Source organism: Huiozyma naganishii, chromosome 12, assembly GCF_000348985.1.
Source record: "Huiozyma naganishii CBS 8797 chromosome 12, complete genome".
NCBI classification, from domain to species: domain Eukaryota; kingdom Fungi; phylum Ascomycota; class Saccharomycetes; order Saccharomycetales; family Saccharomycetaceae; genus Huiozyma; species Huiozyma naganishii.
Window position 1 is genome coordinate 278,048 of NC_035933.1, and position 23,833 is coordinate 301,880.

Genomic DNA, 23,833 nt, shown 5'->3' on the forward strand with positions numbered 1-23,833 from the left:
CTATTTAAACTAAAATTAAGCTGAGCATCATAAAATGCAAAAATATTTTGAGATAACTTTACGATAGATGAGACTACTTCATATTGGCTATATTACAGTACACTAGGAGCCGGTCTATAGCTGACAGTTTACAAAAGTAAAATATGCTCACAAAACATACCAGACGAGGAAAAAATTCACAGATATGATAAGACAGCTTAGTTAAGGACTAATTTGTAAGCCCTTTGCGTCTATTCTGTGTTTTTTTAATTATTTAATACCTGTGGGAAAGATTTAGAACTATTGCCATTTGGTGACCACTTAATAATTGTACAAGAAACAAACTTCTTCTCTGCGTATAAAGGGCGGATATCATCATTTATGTGCTTGCTATCTTAACATTGGAAACAAGACAAAGAGGACCTAAATCTACCACAATATATATAACATTCAACAAGTAATATAACGGTGTATCACAGCTCTACAGGTCTCCCTATGTTTTATCTAAAATCTTTTGAAAAAGGTAAAGAAAATGCTGCAGCCAGCGAGTACCTACAACCTTTTTTGAAAAGATTACTGCACCATCACAAACTTTCAACCGACTTGGAATATTCTAGGACTGCTTTTGACTGGTAATCTCACAACTGTACGAACGGTTCATTGTTCATGTCAGTGTTCTTTGACACGTATCAAAATAAAGTCGGGTAACACGCTTTCACTATTTGTTTTTTTGTCCCTCCAATCTCAAAATTTTCATGGACGGCAATGGCCGTCTACAGCGTAGCTGGCAGTTGCGCTGAGTAGGTTCGAGGTTTTAGGATAACTCTCTGCACATAGAATACAAATCTCACCACTTAGGATTTGTATTACAACTGAAAGCAGAGTATTTATTAGTATTGGGCACCACGCGCAGAGATATTTGTGAGAAGAGACGTAGGAGGAAATGACATCACACGTAGCCAATAACATCCATTCATACCACAATAATTATGACCCGAATTTCCTCTCTGATGACGAGGAAGAGTACTGTCCGTTGTGTATTGAACCATTAGATATCACAGATAAGAATTTCTTCCCCTGTCCCTGTGGCTATCAAATTTGTCAATTCTGTTACAACAATATTAGGCAGAACCCTGAGCTAAACGGCAGATGCCCGGCTTGTCGACGGAAATACGACGATGATAGCGTACGATACGTTGTTTTATCTCCAGAGGAGCTGAAGATCGAGCGTGCAAACCTGGCCAGGAAGGAGAGAGAGAGGAAACAAAGGGAGAAGGAGAAAAAGGAAAATGAGTACAGCAATAGGAAACATTTGGCAGGTATGAGAGTGATCCAGAAAAACTTGGTTTATGTTGTGGGTGTTAATCCGTCTGTCCCATATGAGGAAGTATCAAGTGCTCTGAAATCGGATAAATATTTCGGCCAGTACGGTAAGATCAACAAGATTGTTGTGAACAGGAAAAACCCTCATCCGAATGACACCTATCACCACCACACTCCCGGGTATGGGGTCTACATTACTTTTGCCGCGAAAGATGATGCAGCAAAATGTATCGCACAAGTGGATGGTACCTATATGGATGGAAAACTTGTCAAAGCCGCTTATGGTACTACGAAGTATTGTTCCTCGTATTTAAGAGGTCAGCCTTGCCCAAACCCAAACTGTATGTTTTTGCACGAACCTGGAGAGGAGGCAGAATCGTTTAATAGGAACAACAAGCTGCAACAACAACAACAGCAAGCCCTACAACACAGCAGCTCTAACACTCCCGGGAGCGCCCATGCTGCACCATCGGCTCCTCCAAACCTTTTCAAACCCTTGGGGCACAACACTTCCAATGGTGGGTTGTCTTCCTTGAACCTGAATGGCGGATCTGCGGCACCCTCCCCGCTTCCGATCAAAACACACTTGCAACATGATACTGTTCATAGTGGGTCTGGTACCCCGGTGCTAACACCTGCACACTTACCAGCGGGCACCAATGCCTGGGGTGTTAGCCAATCATCAACACCTATCACTTCGCTGAACTTATCGAAAAACACGAGCACTCATAACTTACCCACTTTGGCTGATGCGTTGGGTCATCATCATCAAGAGCCTACCAATTTGGCAAACGTTTCTACAGTTCACAATGCCAGTAGTAACAAGGAAACTAAGAAAAAGAAGGAAAACGTTAACAACGAGAAAGATCATGACGATCCTTACGATGCGTTGAAAAGCGCAGTTTCATTTTTGGATGGCAGAATATCCTCTTTATCAAACTATGAAAGACAATCTTTCAAATTGAAACCAAATCTACTGGACACAACTATTTATAAGAACTATCCTTCACTGTTTTCATGGGATAACATCGAGACATCCAAGAAATCTGATAACGTTTTGGGACAGAAACTGGTCGACATACTGGCTATCAAACCCGTGGACTACTCTGCATCTGTAATCCAATTCTTGCAAAGTGTAAATGTGAGTGGGACACCATCGAACAACCCGATGCAACCCAACTACTATTCTGCGGGTGGCACGCCAAATGTTGCTACTGCGTCCATGAATCAACCACATCTACCGCAACAACAACAACAACAACAACAACAGCAACAGCAACCACTTCCACCACAAGCACCAACCCCTGAAAATGGGTCTACCAACTCTACTGATTTACTAAATCAACTAATAAAGGGCAGGAAGACTGTTGTCGGCAATTGAACCCTGAATAGAGACACTGCACTTGCATTTTGTCGCCCATCGATTGCACAAGGAAACGTATATACTATGTAAAAAATTATATCGAAAAAAAACAATAATAACTTAATAATGAACTAATTTTGAAACTGATGCAATATTACAGATATAGTAGTATTTCTCCCATACAGTGGGCCCATTTGAGCGATGTCCAAATTTCCACCCGATGTTGCTGAACTATTCAGCAGAGGACCCCCATTACCCTATAGGAAACCCATTGACTATCCGTTGGAAAAACGTCGAACGAATCCAAATATAACGGGACTCACAAAGTATTTGAGCTCATTGCACCAGTATAAGGAGGAATTCCCGCGCGGGACAGCGAACAAGCATCTCCGCGTGTACGAAGACGTGAAACACGAGAAAGAGAAAGAGATGGATAAGTTACAGTTACTTTGCGAGGAATGGAAACCCGCTGAGGACCCAAATATAGCGGGGACGGATCCTTACAAAACGATATTTGTTGGGAGGTTGCCCTACGACACTACAGAACTGGATTTGCAAGAGATATTTGGTAAGTATGGGGCTGTTGATAAAGTGAGGGTTGTTAGGGATAAGTCGAACAAATCGCGAGGATATGGATTTGTTTTGTTTGCGGACCCACAGGCGTCCAAAAGAACAATGAGGGAGACTGGTGTCCACAGGGGGATTCCAATAAAAGGGAGGACTTGTATTGTGGATTTTGAGAGAGGCAGAACAAACAGGTACTTCACACCGAGAAGATTGGGCGGAGGACTCGGCGGCAGAGGCTACACCCAGACGCCGCCGAGATCCAGCCGGTTCGCACCGTTAAGGGCTACGGGCTCTGACCATTTATCAGGGTTTGGTGCCACACGATTCACTTCAGATAACGGGGAATTTCGCACGGAAAGATACGCACCATCCTCTGCTACAGCCGCAAGAGGCCCCAGCAGATACAATACCCAGCCGCAGCCGCAGCCCGCACCATTCGAGCAGCAGCACAGTGCGGGGGAGGAATTTGTACCTACTGTACTATACAAGTCAAGAACTGCGCGAACAAGACCCACCGCGACAGACTCCGAAGATCCCGGCATGGATTACTGAAGCGTGCCCGACAAGATAAAACAAGCAAACAAACTAGCATGAGTAGCTAGTGTATACGGTATGGCCAAGCACCCTTCCTCAAAGGTGACCAGTGCCGCCAATCGTCTTCAAGAAACACCGGACCAGCCAGGCTCATCATCGTCAACTGCCTCACAGCTGAAGCGGGCATCCAATGCCTCACCCGAACACCCACATCTTTTGCACATTCCGGTCTCGCTTTCGACTGCACTTAACGCCACACTGAAAATTTTTCGGTTTCTCGCTGTTTTTCCGACGCACAAAAACATGACCGTTAAGTGAATGAGTCAGCGACGTCCGCGTATAAAACTGCAGTAACGAACTGTATCTGATTTGTGCAAAGTGCGGGAGACTCGCTGTCCATTTCCATTAGAGACACATTTAAAGGTGGATTGATAGTGGTACACATCGCTTACGAGTCGATACCGATTGGATAGAAGACCGCCTTACGCTGCTAATGCCATACCCTAGCATTCTTGCCTCTGCGAAGAGATCTGCCTCGAGCAGATCCGTACAGAGGTTGTCCTCTGTGCTGTCGAGCAGAAACGTCGCAGCGTCGCTTGTGCAAGCTTTGCCCACCAACAACAGCTTGGTGTTCACCAGGAAGAAAGTCGGGTACTCCAAGAGATTCATCTCTTCCACGAATGGCGTGGGGACCTCTGGGACACGGTCCACAGTGATCCAATTGCTGAATAATATCAGCACGAAGAGAGAGGTGGAACAGTACCTCAAGTACTTCACCTCGGTGTCCCAACAGCAGTTCGCCGTTATTAAAGTAGGCGGTGCCATCATCAGCGATAACTTGCCCGAACTGGCATCGTGTCTCGCCTTCTTGTACCACGTTGGGTTGTACCCGATCGTGCTTCATGGTACTGGGCCACAGGTCAACGGGAGGCTCGAGGCTCAGGGGATCGAACCGGACTACATCGACGGTATCAGAATCACCGACGGACAAACCATGTCCGTCGTTAGGAAATGTTTCCTGGAACAGAATCTGAAACTGGTGACCGCTTTGGAAAAGCTGGGTGTCAGGGCAAGACCCATCACCTCGGGTGTATTCACAGCTGAATACTTGGACAAAGAGAAGTACAAACTCGTTGGTGAGATTACAAACGTCGCCAAGGAACCCATTGAGGCTTCCATCAAGGCTGGGGCTTTGCCCATTTTGACGTCGTTGGCTGAGACCCCCTCCGGCCAGATGTTGAACGTCAATGCGGACGTCGCTGCTGGTGAACTGGCCCGTGTATTTGAACCTTTGAAGATTGTGTACTTGAATGAAAAGGGTGGTATCATCAACGGTGAGACCAAGGAGAAGATCTCCATGATCAATTTAGATGAGGAGTACGCTGATCTGTTAAAGCAGAGCTGGGTTAAGTACGGAACAAAGTTGAAGATCAAGGAGATCAAAGAACTGTTGGACTACTTGCCAAGATCATCGTCTGTCGCCATCATCAACGTCCAGGACCTACAGAAGGAACTGTTCACGGATTCTGGTGCCGGTACCATGATCAGAAGAGGTTACAAGCTAATCAAGAGATCTTCCCTGGGAGAGTTTTCCTCCATTGACGTTTTAAGAGGGATCCTGGAGAGAGACGAAGAGATTGCCTCCGGTAAAGAATCTGTCGCCGAGTACTTAAAAGTACTAGAAAAGAGTGATTTCACAGCATACTCTGATGAACCATTGGAGGCATTCGCTGTTGTCATCAAGAATGGTGCCTCCAATATCCCAAGAGTCGACAAGTTCATCTGCACGGACTCCGCATGGCTAAACAACGTCACGGACAACGTCTTTAGCGCCTTGAACCGCGACTTCAAGTCGTTGCAATGGATAGTCAACGAGGATGACCCAAACATCGCGTGGCATTTTGACAAGTCACAAGGTTCTTACTTGAAGAACGGGAAAGTTTTATTCTGGTATGGGATCAACGACTTGGAGACCGTTTCCAATTTGATTAGTGAATTTGTCAAGAACTCCAAATTTGTCTCTACAGCCTCGAGTTCCTCTGGTGTCTTTGCCTCGGGCATGTCAGCGAGAAACTACTCCACACGGTCTACCCCTAAGCCAGAAGGTACCAACACGAAGAAGGGCCGCATTGCTCTGATCGGGGCCAGAGGTTACACTGGCCAAAACATTACTGCGTTGATCAACAACCATCCACACTTCGAAATTGCACACGTGTCCTCCCGTGAATTGAAGGGCCAGAAATTGCAAGGTTATGCGAAGGGCGAGGTCATCTACGAGAATTTGCAACCAGAAGATATCAAGGCGTTGGAGTCCAAAGGTGGTGTCGATTTCTGGATTATGGCTTTGCCAAACAATATCTCTGAACCAATCGTTCAGGCCATTGAAAGTGTCGCTGGTGGGAAATCCAAGATTTTGGATTTGTCCGCTGACCACAGGTTTGTTTCCGAGTCTGAATGGGCGTACGGTCTTCCTGAATTAAACGACAGGGAAAGAATCAGTAACACGAGAAAGATTTCCAATCCTGGTTGCTACGCCACTGGGTCTCAGTTGACCATCTCTCCACTGACCGATTATATTAACGGGTTGCCCACCGTGTTTGGTGTCTCCGGTTACTCTGGTGCTGGTACGAAACCATCCCCCAAAAACGACCCCAAGTTTTTGAAGGACAATTTAATCCCATACGCTTTGACCAACCACATCCACGAGCGTGAAATCTCTCACCGGATTGGTAAAGAGGTTGCCTTTATCCCACACGTTGGCGAGTGGTTCCAAGGGATCTCTCTGACCATCTCGATCCCCATTAAAAAGGGTTCCATAAAGTCTTCTGATGAAGTGAAGCAACTTTACAAGAAATTCTACGAGGGCGAAAGACTAGTCAAAGTCATTGACGATGTGCCACTGGTGAAGGACATCAAGGGAACGCACGGTGTCGTGATTGGCGGGTTCAAATTGAGTGATGCGGGCGACAGGGTCGTCATCTGCGCCACCATTGACAACTTGCTGAAGGGTGCCGCCACGCAGGCAATTCAAAACATGAACTTGGCCATGGGATACGGCGAATACGACGGTATTCCAAGCGACAAGATCTTGTAACTTGTGACCAAACAGACTAATAGATATTGTAATCGTTTATATATGACGTGTAAGTAGTAAGTACCTTGTAACGCACAGCTTGCACTTGATTACCCGCACTGTTGTTAAGATGGCAGAACCAATTTTTTTTTCCATTTTTTTCGAATTCGAAGCAATTTGGGTTGTGTGGCCCCTTTAGCCGTTTTTGAACCAGCTTGAAGGCTGTCAATGTCGGGGACTGTACTGTCATAAATCCTCAACGGTACACTGTTCATAGCCCAATACGATGACTGACTGGAGAAGAATTGACATTGATGCTTTCGACCCGGAAAGCAGGCTGAAGACTGAAGATTTGCTACCACCGTATACGACGCAAGTTACTCTTGCCGAGCTTCAGCCCAAGATTACCCAGCTACGCAACCTGTCGACTAGTGGTGACATCAGTGCTGCTGTTCAATTGGCGATGCAGGACCCACCATACAGCGCCGACGGCGCCACGAAAGCTGCGTACTTCCAAGCCGTGCTGGATACGCTGTCGCAAGTGAGACAGGCCGACATTGCCAACATAGTGAAGCAGCTGTCCCTAGACCAAGAAGCGGTCCTTGTGAAGTATCTATATAAAGGTATGTCTGTTCCCGAGGGCCAAAGGCAGGGTGGCATCCTGCTTGCGTGGTTCGAGAAACTGACACAGGCCAGTGGTATAGCACCAATCACACACTACCTATCCGACAGGAGAACCGTGTGAGCAAGCTCGGCCCCTCGAGTGGGAGCGCCACTAAACTATATAACTTCTACGCAAACAAGAAACAATACATACTTTCCCAATCAGGAACCAAACGGATAGTTCCCACCCCAGCTATCTCATCACCCGTTGGTCTCCCGGACAACCGCCTGTCCGCATCCGTATCCCGTAGCAACCGTATTAGTAAGTATATGCACAACTCTACGTGCAACCCCCCCACCTCCTCTTTTCGCGTTTATTACCGTCCACGTACATGCCCTGTTCGGGAAACAAGACGCGTAAACAGAACCGGAACGCAGACCGCACAGCACACGAAAACCAGACGCGTAAAACCGTGTCTTTTTTCGGAAACCGCGCAGCGACGCGTTTCTTCGCTCTCTTTTCTTTTTAGTTCCCGCTTTCGGTCACGAGATGCGGTGTCCCCTGCCAGTAACGTATATACAGGTGAAGGGCGCACGCAGAGGCAGTCCAAAAGGAAACAGTTTTGCTGCCAAAATCACGAAACTTGGGAACATAAAGACCGGTGCAACAGTGGCGAGAAAGAAGAGGAAGAGGAAGAAGTTACGCGTCTTAGGTGTAAGTTTCTTTTCTTTTTCCTTTTGATTACGAATCACGTACTGCTGGGAAACTACTCTGTTAGGTTACATTTTTTTCCCATTCCACTGTTCGCTCTGCGTCTGCGTCTGTTGGCTGTTTCAGCATTCCGATATATAAAGATCCGCTTCTTTCCAGAACTTTGATCCATATTTCTCATCTGTGCTTTCTATTTCGTTTTTACTGTTTCTGTTTTTCACTTTGGTTAGAGTGAACCAAGAATAGATATAGACAGACCAAACCTCATACACGATAGCAATGTATGTTATAAAAAGAGACGGTCGCAAAGAACCTGTCAAGTTTGACAAGATTACCGCGAGAATCTCGCGTCTCTGTTACGGGTTGGACCCGCAGAGGATCGATGCCGTCAAAGTCACGCAGAGAATCATCTCTGGTGTCTACGAGGGTGTCACCACGTCCGAACTGGATAACTTGGCCGCCGAGACGTGTGCTTACATGACCACCGTCCACCCAGACTACGCCACTTTGGCAGCCAGAGTGGCCATCTCTAACTTGCACAAGCAGACCACTAAGCAGTTCTCGCAAGTCGTCGCGGATCTGCACGATTACATCAACCCGGCCACTGGTAAACACGCTCCAATGATCTCTGATGAAGTCTTCGACATCGTCATGAAGAACAAAGATGCGATTAACTCCGCGATAGTCTACGACAGAGATTTCCAATTCAACTATTTTGGGTTCAAGACTTTGGAAAGATCGTACCTGTTGAGAATCAACGGTCAAGTCGCCGAACGTCCACAACATTTGATCATGAGAGTCGCTTTGGGGATCCACGGGAACGATTTGGAGTCGGTGTTCGAGACTTACAACTTGATGTCCCTAAGATACTTTCTACACGCCTCCCCAACTTTGTTCAACGCCGGTACTCCAAAGCCACAGATGTCCTCTTGTTTCCTGGTCGCCATGAAGGATGACTCTATCGAGGGTATCTACGACACTTTGAAAGAGTGTGCCTTGATCTCCAAGACCGCAGGTGGGATTGGGTTGCATATCCACAACATCCGTTCCACTGGCTCCTACATCGCTGGTACTAACGGTACCTCCAACGGGTTGATTCCAATGATCCGTGTGTTTAACAACACGGCTCGTTACGTCGACCAAGGTGGTAACAAGAGACCAGGTGCATTTGCCCTATACTTGGAACCATGGCACGCAGACATCTTCGATTTCATCGACATCAGAAAGAACCACGGTAAGGAGGAAATCAGAGCTAGAGACTTGTTCCCAGCTTTGTGGATTCCTGACTTGTTCATGAAGCGTGTCGAAGCTAACGAAGACTGGACTTTGTTCTCACCATCCTCGGCTCCCGGCCTATCGGACATCTACGGTGATGAATTCGAAGCCTTGTACACCAAGTATGAAAGAGAGGGTCGTGGTAAGACCATCAAGGCTCAAAAACTTTGGTACTCTATCCTAGAAGCACAAACTGAAACTGGTACCCCATTCATGATCTACAAGGATGCTTGTAACCAGAAGAGCAACCAGAAGAACTTGGGTACCATCAAGTCCTCTAACTTGTGTTGTGAGATCGTCGAATACTCAGACCCTAACGAAACGGCCGTCTGTAACTTGGCCTCCGTCGCTCTACCAGCGTTCATCGAAACCTCAGAGGACGGTACCTCCTCCACTTACAATTTCAAGAAGCTACACGAAATCGCTAAAGTTATCACCCGTAACTTAAACAAAGTTATTGACCGTAACTACTACCCTGTTCCAGAGGCTAGAAGATCGAACATGAGACACAGACCAATTGCTCTTGGTGTCCAAGGTCTAGCCGACACTTTCATGCTGCTAAGATTGCCATTCGAATCTCCAGAAGCCCGTTTGTTGAACGAACAAATCTTCGAGACCATCTACCACGCCTCCCTAGAGGCCTCCTGTGAGCTGGCTCAAAAGGACGGCACCTACGAAACTTTCAAGACCTCTCCAAGTGCTCAAGGTGTTTTGCAAATGGACATGTGGAACGCCAAGCCATACGGTATGTGGGACTGGGACACTCTGAGAGACGACATTGTCAAGCACGGTTTGAGAAACTCATTGACCATGGCCCCAATGCCAACTGCCTCCACATCTCAAATTTTGGGTTACAACGAATGTTTTGAACCAGTCACTTCGAACATGTACCAACGTCGTGTTCTATCCGGTGAGTTCCAAGTTGTCAACCCATACTTGCTACGTGACTTGGTAGATCTGGGTATCTGGAATGAAAGTATGAAGCAACATTTGATTACCGCCAACGGTTCCATTCAATCTCTACCAAATATCCCACAGGAACTGAAGGACCTATACAAGACCGTTTGGGAAATCTCTCAGAAGCAAATCATCAACATGGCCGCCGACCGTTCTATCTACATTGACCAATCGCACTCCATGAACTTGTTCCTACAGGCCCCAACCATGGGTAAGATCACGAGTATGCACTTCTACGGGTGGAAGAAAGGTTTGAAGACCGGGATGTACTACTTGAGAACCCAAGCTGCCTCTGCTGCTATTCAATTCACTATTGACCAAAATGTTGCTGACCAAGCCGGTACAACCATCGCTGACATGGATAACTTGAAGCGTCCAACTTACAGTTCTGCTTCCCCAATCTACACGCCAAGTGAACCTCGCATAGAAGATCTTTCTGCTTCAAGACCAACCTACAACTCTGCTCCAAAGGAGAATGAAGATACCGTAGAACCAGCTGACAAGAGGAAGCAGCAAGCCGCCGCTTCTTCTCAAACTAGCCCCTTCAGACATTCTTCTCCAACTCCATCCAACGAATCCGCCAAGATTGAGGACTCTCAACCGGTCACTCCAATCACGTCCATCCCAACAGCCACAGAGGACAAGAAGCAACCAGATACCTCCAAGGAGGCAAGCGAAGAAAAGGAATTTGACATCTACAACGCTAAGGTGATTGCATGTGCAATCGACAAGCCAGAGGCCTGTGAAATGTGCTCTGGTTAGTATGCATACTCGCTACCTTTTCCGGTCAATTTCTCTTTCTTTTCGCAGTTTATCTGTTTCTAATGGGTTTATTTCACGGTGTATCTTTCTATCTAATCTAATATGTTTAAGGGCGGCTTAGTCGTACTAAAATCGCAATATCCTTCGATGTATAGTTAATTTCTGTCATATATAATATAAAGCAAAAATATCAATAATATAACTAAGATTTTTCAATGTAAAATGGCCAATAGTCACTGTGGACGAATATGAAAAAATAAACCAAGTCACTGCTGCAGAAAGGGTGCACCTCGTCTTTGAATTGGAGAGCCATTCGCTTTTCGGTGTTGAACCAGAGTACACTAAACAGGGGAACGTTCTCTTGAAGCAGACCTGCGAATCCTTAACGTCCCATTTGATGAGAGATGGCAATCCTTCCGCAGAATGTATCAGAGCTACTCAAAGACGATCTGTCGCTAGACAGGGTAAGGGATATCAAAGAACAGCTGATCAAGCAGAACTCCACAACGGAGTACCAATTAAGCAAGGAGTCTTCCAAGTACCTTGGTTACATCGAAGAGGCCTTTAAAATGCTCAACGTTTCACAAAAATCTGTAAACTTCGTTAGAGAGTCAATTTCGGAGGTCAATAAGCTAAGCGAGGAAAACAAAACGTCTATTAAAAGATACGAAATCATCAGTGAAGCCACAGAACTCTTCGAAACGATTAAAACCACTTCAGCAATCTATGAGAAAATTGTCCAATTTGGCGCTCTCATAGATCAGCTAAATCACATGCTCGATGAGGAACTGGATGGGGATGCCTTAGAGACGGATTGTCCCTCTCTGCTACAAATTCATTATTTAATAACAATGGCCCGGAATTTCCAGGACCATGTATCAGCGATGGCAAGTGTTTCTACTGATGATGTACAGAGAACCGCAAGCAAGATTTTTGCTCGTGTTTCCGGTGTCACCACGAAATTCGATCAACTGCTAGAGTCACTCATCTACGATATAGTAGAGATAGCCAGGGGAGAAAACACATCACTCCCCATGAGGATTTTCAAAGTGCTAGATGTGGAGGAGCGAGAAGATATCAGAATTATGGCTATCAGGAACATTATAAAAAAGAAAGAGATTGAAGCCAAGAAGATGAGCGTTAGAAAATTGCCAAACTCTTCGTCGGTGCTGAGTAAAAGTCTGGACGATGCTGGTGAAAACGAAGACAATTACCCAACTGATAAAGGAATATACACGGAACTGTTAAATGGTACAATAAGCACTAGAACCTTACCGCGTGGATACCGGACGTTTTTTCACAATAAGCTAAAACAATCCATTCAAGATATGTTTGTCGAGGTGCGTAAGACATATACTGGGGATAAGAAGTTTGAGGTTTTGAATAACTTAGATTGGGTTTTCAACGAGCTGATAGTTGTTAAGTCCATCCTCGTCAACTACACCCCATCGCACTGGAATATTTTCCAGGTGTTTTACGAATTATATTATGCTGAACTGAACATGCTCATTAATGAGTTGGTCGAGGCAGAACCAGAAACTCTGATCATTCTGGATATCCTGGATTATGATAGGTCGTTCCAAGCGCATTTGGTGGCCGAATTTGGATTCCAAAAGAAGGAGGCCAAAAGTATCATAGGAGCAGAGCAGAGAGAAACACTGTTTACAGATTATTTGAACCTAATATTGGAAAAGATGAAAGAATGGGTTGCCAATTTGGAGAAGGCAGAATTTGACGTGTTTTTGGAGAGATCTACTCCACCACACGTCGATTCTGAGGGATTACTATTCCTCGATGGTACCAAGACCTGTTTCCAAATGTTTACACAACAGGTAGATGTTGCATCAGGTTCGAACCAAGCAAAGATTCTAGTGGGTGTTATTCAAAGGTTTGTCATTTTGTTGTTGGAGCGTCAACAATTATGGACTAGTAAGATTAAAGAGGAGGTGAAGAAACTATTAAAATTCAATGAATACTACGATGAAGATCCACAAAACATACCAGAGGAGGTACAAGTACCAGGTGGGTTGATTGAATACCTTGTTGCGATCTCGAATGACCAGATGAGAGCTGCTGATTACATGATAGCGATTACCAAAAAGAACTCTGAGCTTGTTAGTAAAGTTTGGATCAAAGACATTGATCGTTCTGCGGACAAAGCACTGGATTCCTTTGCTGATCTGGTGAGAGAAAGTTGTACGGGATTAGTGCATATTATATTTGATGACTTGAAAAAGCCTTACAGTGAGATATTCAGCAAGAGTTGGTACGCTGGGAACCAGGGGAAGCAAATATCTGTCACGCTAAACGAATATTTGCTTGAGATAAGACCTCAGATGAGTACGATTGTGTTCATTACTTTTTTGGGCCTCCTTATTGATGAAACCTTCTTTAGGTTTGTGGATGCATTAAACTTTGGACATTCATTCAAGACGAAGGGGAACAAGTTTTTGGATTCCATGAAGCGTGACTTCGAAGTCTTTTACAGCACGTTCGAGAAGTTTGTTGAACCCGAGCAGAGGGATGACCTGATCGTTAAGAAATTTACTGTGACGAAATACTTCATGGATCTAAGTTGCGGGCCGGTGGATACCGTGCCAGAAGTATGGACCGAGATGATTGCCAGCTACCCGGAGACCCCAATTGATTTCTTGGAGGCTGTATTGAGGTGCAGAAAGGATGTAGACAGTTCTCAGCGGAAGCGCATGGTTCTTCAAGGTTCGGAATTAGTACAGGGCCCAGAATTCGAACAAACAGTGATTGATCTACAAGCAAGGGGTGAACTATCCTTCATTGGCCGTTTCAGATTGAGGGCGTCACATTGATAATACATACGGGACAAACAACTATACAGAAATACGACATAACAGCTAAACTCTCCTTCCCTTCTTTTTTTGTTGGCAGGTCGATTCACTGGCGCAGCCACAACACTGTAACCAAATACTTGACGACCGAACCGTCGCCTTCGTACGTGAACTCCTGCACATGGAAGCCATCTCTTTTGGCATTCCACGATGCACCTAACGTGTTGGAGACTCTGAGATCAGGGTCCCCAGCAACACTGACCGTCGAGACGGTCACTATGTACTTATAGAGAGACGACTCTGCCTGCAACGCGGTGAGAGTCCCACGGATCAATTGACCCTTCACACTCTGCTCATCGTGTCGTGTCTCGGGGGTGATTTTCTGGTACACCGCATCAATCAATTCGACCAGTTTCTCCTTGGCTAGTGGGCCGTTGCTGGACTTACCTTCCCCTACCTCGACCAGCATGTTATGTACAGTACACTCGCCCTGCTCTGCCGACCGGTGGAACCCTCCCATCACCAAAACTTTGGGCGGACCTGTAACCAAGTGCCCGTTGCAGCAGTCAGAATAGGGTAATAATCGCACGTGCTTCAACATTTTCTGAAAGAAGCGAAACGGAGACCTCTTGAACAGCGAAGTTGATCACAAACATGTGCAAAACAGTATATATGAGTGTAGGCTATCGCATTTACTCATATCTGTTTTGAGACCTTGCTGTATACTGTAATAGTAGTCGTAACAGAGATTTGCTAATATTACATAGGGGTAGAATAATATACCGTTTGCACATTACTAAAATATTGCTTCATCAATAATGTCTAGTGCTCCGCTGTTACAGAAGACACCCGGTAAGAAGATTGCTCTGCCCACGAGGGTGGAACCAAAAGTGTTCTTTGCTAACGAACGTACGTTTCTGTCATGGCTGAATTTTACGGTGATGTTGGGAGGTCTCGGCGTCGGTCTACTGAATTTTGGGGATAAAGTTGGTCGGATCAGTGCTGGCTTGTTCACCCTTGTCGCTATGGGCACCATGATCTATGCTCTCGTTACATACCATTGGAGAGCGTCTGCTATAAGAAGGAGGGGGTCGGGGCCCTACGACGATAGGCTGGGCCCGACCCTACTGTGTTTCTTTTTGCTACTAGCGGTGGTGATCAATTTCATACTAAGAATGAAATACAACATGAGCGACCCCCAAAGCTCACTGTGAGCGAGAGCGTCAAGTTAAGCATATGCTCCCAGTTAACATATCTGCGCATACGTAAATACATATATGTATACACCAAGGAAATAACCCGCAGTTGGTAATAACTATGGAAAGGCCATTTCACAAGAATATACTACGTCATCTCCTCGGTGGACCTAGGTGGGACAAGCAAGATCCAACAGGTTGGACTATTGAGAGCGTGGCTGCTGGCAACGGTAGAACTCCTTTTTGTCCGGAACGGAAAACGAGGGTGTCTACCACCTTCCCTCCACGGCAAGAGTAGGTTAGTCCGATACCGGTTGCCGGAACCGGCGAAGTTGGTGCAAGATGCTGGGAGAAGTTTGCACACCCGATCTGAGACAGCCGTTTGGGAAACAAGACCTTTGGTGGGCGGGATCGAGGCCGCAAACGGCACATACGAACTGAACAGGGTGTCCCTGCCCGTGCTCTGCACCACATTTCCGACTCTCATAGTACTGTGCGAGTCCCGTTTTAATCCAACTCTTGGCAATTAGTCTTTACGAACCGGCGCATGCGGCACTGAAAAAATAAAGAGCACCAAGTGCTTCCGATGAGTTTGTTCCTCCTCCTATAGTGGTGTTCTATCCTCGAGCATTATTTTTGCTTGCGCATCTTCTCTACGAACAAGTACATAATTTTTCACTGGGCTCGGACGGTACGCTCCATACCCCCCACCTTTTCATTCTCTCCTCATCTCTTCTCCCTCTTCTTCTAGCACCCCACTATCTGACTCATCGCAGATATACCCGGTCGAGCTTATGCATATTCTCAACCACAGCTTACTTCAGAACAGTTATGCTTACGAGACATATATAACAAGGCACAGTTTGACGTGCGCTATGTGCCTGAATTGTAATGGTAAGCTTATTTGTAGTGCGGTCCCAACCTACGGCAACAATCCAGAACGGTAAAAACACTACATGATGTTTTCTACCACCAAAAGCACCAGTGCTCTCCTTTCCAAGAGGGTGTTGCGCTTGTACTCATCCGTTTCGAACTCTCTTTTCAAAGATGTGACGCTTCCTACTGGGAGGGTGTACAAGCAGCCAACAGGACTGTTCATCAACGGTCAATTCGTGCCATCTCAAACAGGTAAGACTTTTGAGGTCATCGACCCCTCCACTGAGAAAAAAATTGTGGATGTCAGTAAAGCAGGTGTCGAGGACGTGGACACTGCCGTTAAACACGCTAAGGCCGCTTTTGAAAAATGGTCCCAAGAGGACCCAGAGACTCGCGCAAGAGCTCTGTTCAAACTGGCTGACTTGGTAGAGGAGAATGCGGAACTGCTATCAGAAATTGAGACTATGGACAATGGTAAATCTCTAATGTGTGCCCGAGGTGATGTGGCCCTCGTTTCCAAATACCTGAGATCGTGCGGTGGATGGGCCGATAAGCTATTCGGGAAAGTCATTGACACGGGTAAGGACCATTTCGCTTACTCCAGAAGAGAACCACTCGGCGTCTGTGGCCAAATCATCCCATGGAATTTTCCTCTACTAATGTGGTCTTGGAAAATTGGGCCTGCTTTAGCCACTGGGAATGCCGTAGTCTTGAAGCCCGCTGAAACGACTCCATTATCTGCGTTGTTTGCATCCAGCTTATGTGCCAAGGCCGGTATCCCAGCAGGTGTTGTCAACATCGTGCCAGGTTCGGGCAGAGTTATCGGTGAGAGATTGTGTACTCACCCTGACATCAAGAAAATTGCATTCACAGGGTCGACCGCTACCGGTCGCACGATCATGAAGAATGCTGCCGACACTATCAAGAAAGTTACTCTAGAACTGGGTGGAAAATCTCCAAATATCGTCTTTGCCGATGCCAATATCGATAAAGCTGTCAAAGATATTGCTTATGGAATCTTCTACAACTCTGGTGAAGTCTGTTGTGCAGGCTCCAGAGTCTACGTCCAGGATTCTGTCTACGAAGAAGTGTTGGCAAAATTCAAGGAATACACAGAAACTTTGAAAGTCGGCGATCCATTTGACCAAAACAACTTCCAAGGTGCTCAAACTTCTAAGGCACAATTGGACAAGATCCTGAAGTTCGTTGACATAGGTACCAAGGAAGGTGGCCGTGTCGTAACAGGTGGTACCAGAGTTGGGGACAAGGGATATTTCATTAGACCCACTATTTTCGCCGACGTCAAGGAGGATATGTCCATTGTGAAAGATGAAATCTTCGGACCAGTTGTTACTGTCTCGAAATTCTCCACTGTTGACGAGGTAATTAAGCTGGCTAACAACTCGCAGTACGGGTTAGCCGCCGGTATCCATACCAAGGATATCAGCAAGGCAATTGAAGTTTCCAACCGTGTCAAGTCAGGTACCATTTGGATTAACACCTACAATGCATTCCACCAAAGTGTTCCATTTGGTGGGTTTGGTCAATCCGGTATTGGTCGTGAGATGGGTGAAGCCGCTTTGGATAACTACACTCAGGTGAAATCGGTTAGAATGGCTATCGACAGATCCAACCTTTGAACTAATGCTAGATCAATAGGCTGAACCCCCATCTCAAAAAAACAAACAAAAAACACAAGAATTGCTTCGCACAGTAGACTTTGGTACTACTGGCGAATAACCAAACAACAACAACAACAACTATTCATCCTGAATATTTACGAAGTAAAGTCAGGAACTTATCAAGACTCGTAACTATCATTACATGAATAATGTAATTACATTCCATTTTTGCATAACAAAATTGTGAGGAGTCTAACCTCTTCTCATAACATACATATATCCGCATTTGTACCGGAAAGTACTATGCTCATCTATATAAATACACAATATCATTCGATATAGCTTCAGAAATATTCGATATTGACAAAGTGACAAGTTAGAGCAGCTTCAAGAACAGCAACACTCTCCGCCTTATCAGTTTAGAAACGATGACTGTAATACACACCCATACACCCAAACCATTTTGAAAAAGTTTCTGAGAATAATTATAAAACAGCTATATCCAAAGGGGAAATTGGCTTGAAAGGAAAAATGTGAGCCTGGAGCTGCTTTTTTTGGCAGACTCGTTGGGAGGGGCCAGAGAGGTTTTCAGCCTAGCTCCTTCTGGAAACGCGCTTTTACGGGCGGTGCAGGTGGCTTATTCTGGACAGAACGGACGCTGAATATTATTTTTTCTTCTGCTGTGCGCGCCAAACTATGGAACCGGTAAAACTTGTATGGCATTGAAATTTCAATATTATTGAATTAGCAGTATCTTAAAACACATTTGGAGTCATACACCATAGAAAACCAACATAGAAATGGTATGTGAACGTTTGCTATGATAGAGAAGGAGCGTAGGGTGGAATGCTGTCAAAAGTGCCCTTGGTAAGAGATGTTGACGACTCCGAATAGGCTTTTTCATTCATTATAAAGTTGTACAAGCAATGTTGAATGTGAGAGAAGCCAAGCACACTAGTGTTCAGTTTCTCCTAAGATACGATCGTTGTACAAAACTCTTAGATCAAATGCACTTTTTTACTGCACATCGACGTCCCACTACGAAGTTTGTCCTTAGCACAATTTACTAACATAGTTACTTTTGTCAACATTTTTTGATGAATACATTATTACAGTCTGACTCTGTCACTATCCGTACTAGAAAGGTTATTTCCAACCCTCTTTTGGCCAGAAAGCAATTTGTCGTTGACGTCTTGCACCCAAACAGAGCCAATATCTCCAAGGACGAACTAAGAGAGAAGATCGCCGAGGTCTACAAGGCTGAGAAGGATGCCGTTTCCGTTTTCGGTTTCAGAACTCAATTTGGTGGTGCCAAGTCCACTGGGTTCGGTCTAGTCTACAACTCTGTTGCCGATGCCAAGAAGTTTGAACCAACCTACAGATTGGTCAGATACGGTTTGGCTGAAAAGGTCGAAAAAGCCTCCAGACAACAAAGAAAGCAAAAGAAGAACAGAGACAAGAAGGTCTTCGGTACCGGTAAGAGAAGAGCGAAGAAGGTTGCCCGTCGTAATGCTGATTAAAACTGTTGAATTTAAAATACTCACCACGTTTTTCTTTCATTATTCATTGTGTTTTTGGTCGCCAAACCACTATGTTAAATTACTAAAATAATTATGTATTTCCTATAATCTCTCTAGTGTGTATAAAGGAGATAAAAGTAGCACTTAAACCCATTAGCATACTTTGTTTAGATGTTGTGTCGCGCGAGGCAAAGTTTCGCTCAATATTTACCACGACGTAGAATGACAGGTCTTAAGAAAGGGCACATCATTTTAATGTACCTTACACGTGACTGGATTTTTCTCTTTTTTATTGACATCAATAAAAACGAGCATGAACCCAACTGGCAAGATCCCAGCTCACATACCTAACCTCGAAGAAGAGCAAGCATGATGTTGTTTGGTTTGGGCAAGCTCTTCTATGTTATACTGCTACTGGTTAACTCCATTGCGGTTTTGAGCGAGGAGCGGTTTTTGAGTAGAAGTATGAGTTTGTGATTAGAGAGGTCTCATTCTCCTGGGTGCTATTTTTCTTTTACTAACGTTCTATCGGTACATTATTATTACAGTTGGTTTTGGTAGAAGTTCCAGCGATACGGCCGTGTTTGGCCAGCAGGAGGGAACAGCAAAGTCAAAGGTTGTTCAACTAATTGGAGCTGTTCAGACTCTGCTAAGAAGTATGTTTTGAATGTTTTAAGAAAGACCTTTTCTTTTTCGATCTTGGTTGAGCTTGAAGCGAATCTACTAACACACTTAATTATTATTATAATTATTAATTCGAATAGTACCTCTTATTGGTATCAATCTGCTAGTGATCGTCTACGAATTACTGTTAGGTTGAATGTAATACAACGTTATTGAATAAAAATTGTTTACAAACTTCCATATATATAAGGGATTTATAATGATTTTATACATGTATATTAACAACAAATACATATAGCTGTGCTGTTAGTTATTTGCATGGCAAATGTGCTGATGATAGATTAAGTCAACTTTGTAACAAGTTGTTCCAGTTCCTCCATTTTTTTTACTAAGGAACTTTTCCACAATGGGTATATGGCTAATTTTCTCCTGCAGGTGGGTCAACGACTCGCCCTGCTTCATTGGGAATGCAACATTCTGATCCTTCAGGTTGTCGTTCATATTTAGCTTGAAATAGTACAGCAGACAATCGTAAATGAACAAAAACTGGTTGATATTTTGTACCATGGAGATCCGTTGTTTTCTGAAAATATTGATTGTCCATGAGATCGGATCATATGTGGAAGACCCTGTCGCGGGGTAGTGATTTTGTAGAATATTGAATGTAGGTAAATTGGAAAGAATGGAATCGACGGTACACCAGGTACCTGTCCTACCACAACCAGCAGAGCAATGCACAAGAACAGTGGGGGTGGATTTTATAGGCGTGGTATCCAGTTTATCCGTGATCCTCCCCATGATGATGTTTTTCAGGATTATCAGCTGTACAATGTCAACCGGGTTCTCCGCTATGCCCAAATCGGGCCAATTGATCAACTGCATTTGCAGAGTTTCGTAAGTACTGCCTGTATCGATTTGCGTTAGCTCGATTATTCTTATTATGATATTGGCTGAAATTTGAGACTCACCCTTGAGTTTTACTTGTATTCCATCGTAGTTCTTTTCCTGCCAGTATTTAAAACATTTCTCAATACCATTTTCAACACTGTTGGTTAACGAGATAATCACCGGTATGTCGTCGTTCAAAATACAAGTGTAGAAATCGTGCACCGTAGACATCATAGGCGCCTGAGTGGCAACATAACGGACTCTTACAAAATTATCACCAATATGCGAGGCACCCTGGGATTGTTCTGTCAATTCTAAATCAGGTAAACCGAGGTAGTTTGCATTAATGTAGTTGTCCGATATATCAACTGTGCTCTCTAGAGGGTTTGTCTTGACGGTAATATCCGTCTCGTCATCCTGCAGTGTTTTCCTTAAGCGAACCCTGCTGTGTTCATACGGAAAAATGTCTTTGTATCTATTCTTGTTGCCCAATTCCACTCCAGAAGAGATAAACAATTTGCTATTACTTATCTCCTCATCATTATCTTCCTCTTCCAGATTTCGTAGCCAGTATCTCTTTGAATCCTTCAAATTAATATCGGGCTGGGAGTTAGCTCGTTTCTCGGAGAATTTGGTTGCTCCGGTTTCGGTCTTACCGGACCCACCATCTACCATGAATGGGGATGGCCCCATTTCAGACATCGTTTTCTTGTGTCCCGCGGTGGAGCCAAAATCGCTGTTATAACTTGATATTGAACTGTTCAATCTTTTCTTTTCTAGAATATCTAGTTTCTGATACTGGGCAATAAACTGGATTTTCGCTCTTTGCATCAGGTTTCGAAACCAGTGAGGAATATGCATGTTTACCTCGTTTTCAGGGTACACTTGCACCAACTCATAAAATTTGAGTTGAACGTTCAATTTATCTTGGTTGTTAGAGGTTGGCAAACTGTTCCTTTTCGGGAATTGGAAATTGTTTATCGACGGAGGAGATGATTCCTGAAGTAAAAAATTATTTTCTGGATTACCGGTGTATGCATTTATTCTTTTGCTCTCCTCGTTTATGTTGACAACGCTGAGATACGATTCTAAGTCCATTATTTCCTCAGTTTGGGCAAACTTGAATAGTGGGGATGGTGATGTGTGTGAAGTTGGTAGCTGGAATTTAAATAATGCAGATATTGGTGATGATGAAACAGACGATGCAGCATCTGGGGCAGTGGTGCTACAGTTGCTGTGGCCCGAGCTATTGGACAAGCTATTCTGGTCCATTGCTGGTGTGACTGTTGGTGGTGTTAGTGTGCTATAATCTCCAAGGGCTCGCACGGGTGTACTCATTCTAGGTATGGATAAGCCTGCAGAGTTTGGTGCGGTCTTCTCCTGAGGTGAGTATTGGTCGGCGTATTTGACGACAAGTTCAGGGAATAAAGTACTGAACTGGTGATACCCGGATGCTAGTATTAATATTATGTTCTCACTTGGAGCACTGTGTATTCTTGCCTCGAACGCTTTATGGTCTAGAAACTTCTGAGCAATGCCATAGATGGCCAACGATATCGACGAATCAGTCTGGTTGGTGGTACCATCGTATAGTATTATCTGTAGATTCGGGCTTTCCAATTTACCGTTAATTATCTTTTGTTCATTTAACGGAAGACTTTCGATCAATTTGTCCAGCGTGAAGTTTTTCCTCCGAAGTAAAGTGGAAGGTAAACATATATGCAACGAGCCTGCGATATATTCCTTGGATCTTTCAGTGAAGGGTCTTGTGTCAAAAATCAACAGATTCTTGGCTGAATCTGAGTGAGACAAAATCTTTCCTAATTCTATGGACGAGATCAAAGTTGAGTTATGCGGGTTGGGGAACTTGGTTTCGTTAGGTTTGAATGATGGAACGCAAAGGGGCGTGGTTGCCGCACGCTTTAGAATATACGGTTGCCCGTGCCCTGAAGTAAATGGGTTATAACTACCGTTTGAAGTCACATCCTGCCTCATATTAGTCTCTGTACTCAGCGGAGAATTACTCCCTTTAATAGATGAGCGCGAGACAGACGTGTCAACGTTGAGTGTTTGGCCCGGTTGTACAGGTGTGTTATTTCCATATTGCATATCGACACATTCAAGCATATACGAGTATATTGACCTTCTTATTTGTTTCCTTTATTTCAAATGCTGTTCAATAATAGTTAACTAGAGTGTCTGGTATGCCGCTGTCTGTATCTATGATAGAGAGGAAGGTTATTCCATTAACGATGAGCTTCGGTTTTTATTAAATTTTATAAAATTTTATAATTTCTGTTTTTTTTCTTTTTTCTCGTTTGTGTATGTAATCAATGAGATTACGTAGTGACTTTTTTTTTCCTTTGTTTCTATTGTTCTCCGCAGCCAGTATATATGAGAGTAATGTGCACCAGAACCCTCTGCGAGATACACTGGAGTCTTCCCTTCTCAATAGAAAAGCAATGGCGTGCTCAGGAAGGTTGCCCAGAGGAGAGATATTTGAAAGGAATTCTCAGATATTCTTGTCTTGCGGGAGTGGGTGCAAACAGCAGGCGATGCATTCGGTGCCTGTCTTGATTATATAAAGAGGGTGCAAACAAGGTTGCTGAACGAACCAGCGCCGTGTGTGAGGGACAGGTAAGCAGAGGAAGCAGAGGTTGGTAGGCAGCAACTGTACCAATACAAAGAAATGCTACTTGTCAAAAAATCTACCAAGACTCCCAACACAGCAAATACAAACTGCGTCTCCAAGAAAAGTGATTTGCAGGATTATCCTACTGCATTTGTTTCACTTGTCGTCCAGCGCCAAATAAACAAAAGAAATCAGAAAGTCTTTTGGCATGTTAAAAAAAGTGCAGCAGACCTTATAGGTTATGACGATTGACAGAACATGTTTATCTAACGTGGTTGAGGGCAAGCGAATGTGAGGTACCCATCTCGTTCTTGGTGAATTAATCTTGCAAAATACCAGTAAAAAAAGAAAAGTCAAGCCTAAAAGGGAAAATACCGTACATCGCTCAAACAAGCGTGGCGGGTCCAGTTTATGCGATTAAGTTCTGAGGTAGAAGAGGTGCTGTGTGGAAAAATTGTTTCTGCTACTATCATTCAGTTTCGTTCATGAGTGAATTGACCGATAGCTATAGAGGCGTCGTTTA

General features: G+C 44.5%; 13 protein-coding genes across 13 annotated transcripts; 11 read left to right on the top strand and 2 right to left on the bottom strand.

Moving 5' to 3' along the window:
• Positions 1 to 922: 922 nt before the first annotated feature.
• MOT2 (CCR4-NOT core ubiquitin-protein ligase subunit MOT2) lies at positions 923 to 2,683 on the top strand (the record flags this gene model as incomplete). The annotated part of the gene is made up of 1 exon (XM_022610756.1): positions 923 to 2,683. One exon carries the CDS (start codon positions 923 to 925, stop codon positions 2,681 to 2,683), a length of 1,761 nt encoding a protein of 586 aa, XP_022467021.1.
• A 183-nt stretch (positions 2,684 to 2,866) lies between these two features.
• SNP1 (U1 snRNP complex subunit SNP1) lies at positions 2,867 to 3,784 on the top strand (the record flags this gene model as incomplete). Its single annotated transcript, XM_022610757.1, has 1 exon — positions 2,867 to 3,784. The coding sequence occupies one exon, from the start codon at positions 2,867 to 2,869 to the stop codon at positions 3,782 to 3,784; it is 918 nt and encodes a 305-aa protein (XP_022467022.1).
• Positions 3,785 to 4,259: 475 nt separating this feature from the next.
• Positions 4,260 to 6,860, top strand: ARG56 (bifunctional acetylglutamate kinase/N-acetyl-gamma-glutamyl-phosphate reductase; the record flags this gene model as incomplete). Its single annotated transcript, XM_022610758.1, has 1 exon — positions 4,260 to 6,860. The coding sequence occupies one exon, from the start codon at positions 4,260 to 4,262 to the stop codon at positions 6,858 to 6,860; it is 2,601 nt and encodes an 866-aa protein (XP_022467023.1).
• A 265-nt stretch (positions 6,861 to 7,125) lies between these two features.
• ARC15 (Arc15p) lies at positions 7,126 to 7,584 on the top strand (the record flags this gene model as incomplete). Its single annotated transcript, XM_022610759.1, has 1 exon — positions 7,126 to 7,584. One exon carries the CDS (start codon positions 7,126 to 7,128, stop codon positions 7,582 to 7,584), a length of 459 nt encoding a protein of 152 aa, XP_022467024.1.
• A 188-nt stretch (positions 7,585 to 7,772) lies between these two features.
• KNAG0L01610 (uncharacterized protein) lies at positions 7,773 to 8,321 on the top strand (the record flags this gene model as incomplete). The annotated part of the gene is made up of 1 exon (XM_022610760.1): positions 7,773 to 8,321. The coding sequence occupies one exon, from the start codon at positions 7,773 to 7,775 to the stop codon at positions 8,319 to 8,321; it is 549 nt and encodes a 182-aa protein (XP_022467025.1).
• Positions 8,322 to 8,433: 112 nt separating this feature from the next.
• Positions 8,434 to 11,148, top strand: RNR1 (ribonucleotide-diphosphate reductase subunit RNR1; the record flags this gene model as incomplete). Its single annotated transcript, XM_022610761.1, has 1 exon — positions 8,434 to 11,148. The coding sequence occupies one exon, from the start codon at positions 8,434 to 8,436 to the stop codon at positions 11,146 to 11,148; it is 2,715 nt and encodes a 904-aa protein (XP_022467026.1).
• A 404-nt stretch (positions 11,149 to 11,552) lies between these two features.
• Positions 11,553 to 13,973, top strand: SEC6 (SNARE-binding exocyst subunit SEC6; the record flags this gene model as incomplete). The annotated part of the gene is made up of 1 exon (XM_022610763.1): positions 11,553 to 13,973. The coding sequence occupies one exon, from the start codon at positions 11,553 to 11,555 to the stop codon at positions 13,971 to 13,973; it is 2,421 nt and encodes an 806-aa protein (XP_022467027.1).
• Positions 13,974 to 14,058: 85 nt separating this feature from the next.
• On the bottom strand, positions 14,059 to 14,553 carry TDA2 (Tda2p; the record flags this gene model as incomplete). Its single annotated transcript, XM_022610764.1, has 1 exon — positions 14,059 to 14,553. One exon carries the CDS (start codon positions 14,551 to 14,553, stop codon positions 14,059 to 14,061), a length of 495 nt encoding a protein of 164 aa, XP_022467028.1.
• A 217-nt stretch (positions 14,554 to 14,770) lies between these two features.
• On the top strand, positions 14,771 to 15,166 carry VTC1 (Vtc1p; the record flags this gene model as incomplete). The annotated part of the gene is made up of 1 exon (XM_022610765.1): positions 14,771 to 15,166. One exon carries the CDS (start codon positions 14,771 to 14,773, stop codon positions 15,164 to 15,166), a length of 396 nt encoding a protein of 131 aa, XP_022467029.1.
• Positions 15,167 to 16,104: 938 nt separating this feature from the next.
• Positions 16,105 to 17,664, top strand: ALD5 (aldehyde dehydrogenase (NAD(P)(+)) ALD5; the record flags this gene model as incomplete). Its single annotated transcript, XM_022610766.1, has 1 exon — positions 16,105 to 17,664. The coding sequence occupies one exon, from the start codon at positions 16,105 to 16,107 to the stop codon at positions 17,662 to 17,664; it is 1,560 nt and encodes a 519-aa protein (XP_022467030.1).
• Positions 17,665 to 18,446: 782 nt separating this feature from the next.
• RPS24A (40S ribosomal protein eS24) lies at positions 18,447 to 19,166 on the top strand (the record flags this gene model as incomplete). The annotated part of the gene is made up of 2 exons (XM_022610767.1): positions 18,447 to 18,449; positions 18,762 to 19,166. 2 exons carry the CDS (start codon positions 18,447 to 18,449, stop codon positions 19,164 to 19,166), a joined length of 408 nt encoding a protein of 135 aa, XP_022467031.1.
• A 372-nt stretch (positions 19,167 to 19,538) lies between these two features.
• On the top strand, positions 19,539 to 19,986 carry YOS1 (Yos1p; the record flags this gene model as incomplete). The annotated part of the gene is made up of 3 exons (XM_022610768.1): positions 19,539 to 19,629; positions 19,715 to 19,822; positions 19,931 to 19,986. 3 exons carry the CDS (start codon positions 19,539 to 19,541, stop codon positions 19,984 to 19,986), a joined length of 255 nt encoding a protein of 84 aa, XP_022467032.1.
• A 110-nt stretch (positions 19,987 to 20,096) lies between these two features.
• Positions 20,097 to 22,805, bottom strand: PTP3 (tyrosine protein phosphatase PTP3; the record flags this gene model as incomplete). The annotated part of the gene is made up of 1 exon (XM_022610769.1): positions 20,097 to 22,805. The coding sequence occupies one exon, from the start codon at positions 22,803 to 22,805 to the stop codon at positions 20,097 to 20,099; it is 2,709 nt and encodes a 902-aa protein (XP_022467033.1).
• Positions 22,806 to 23,833: the final 1,028 nt, after the last annotated feature.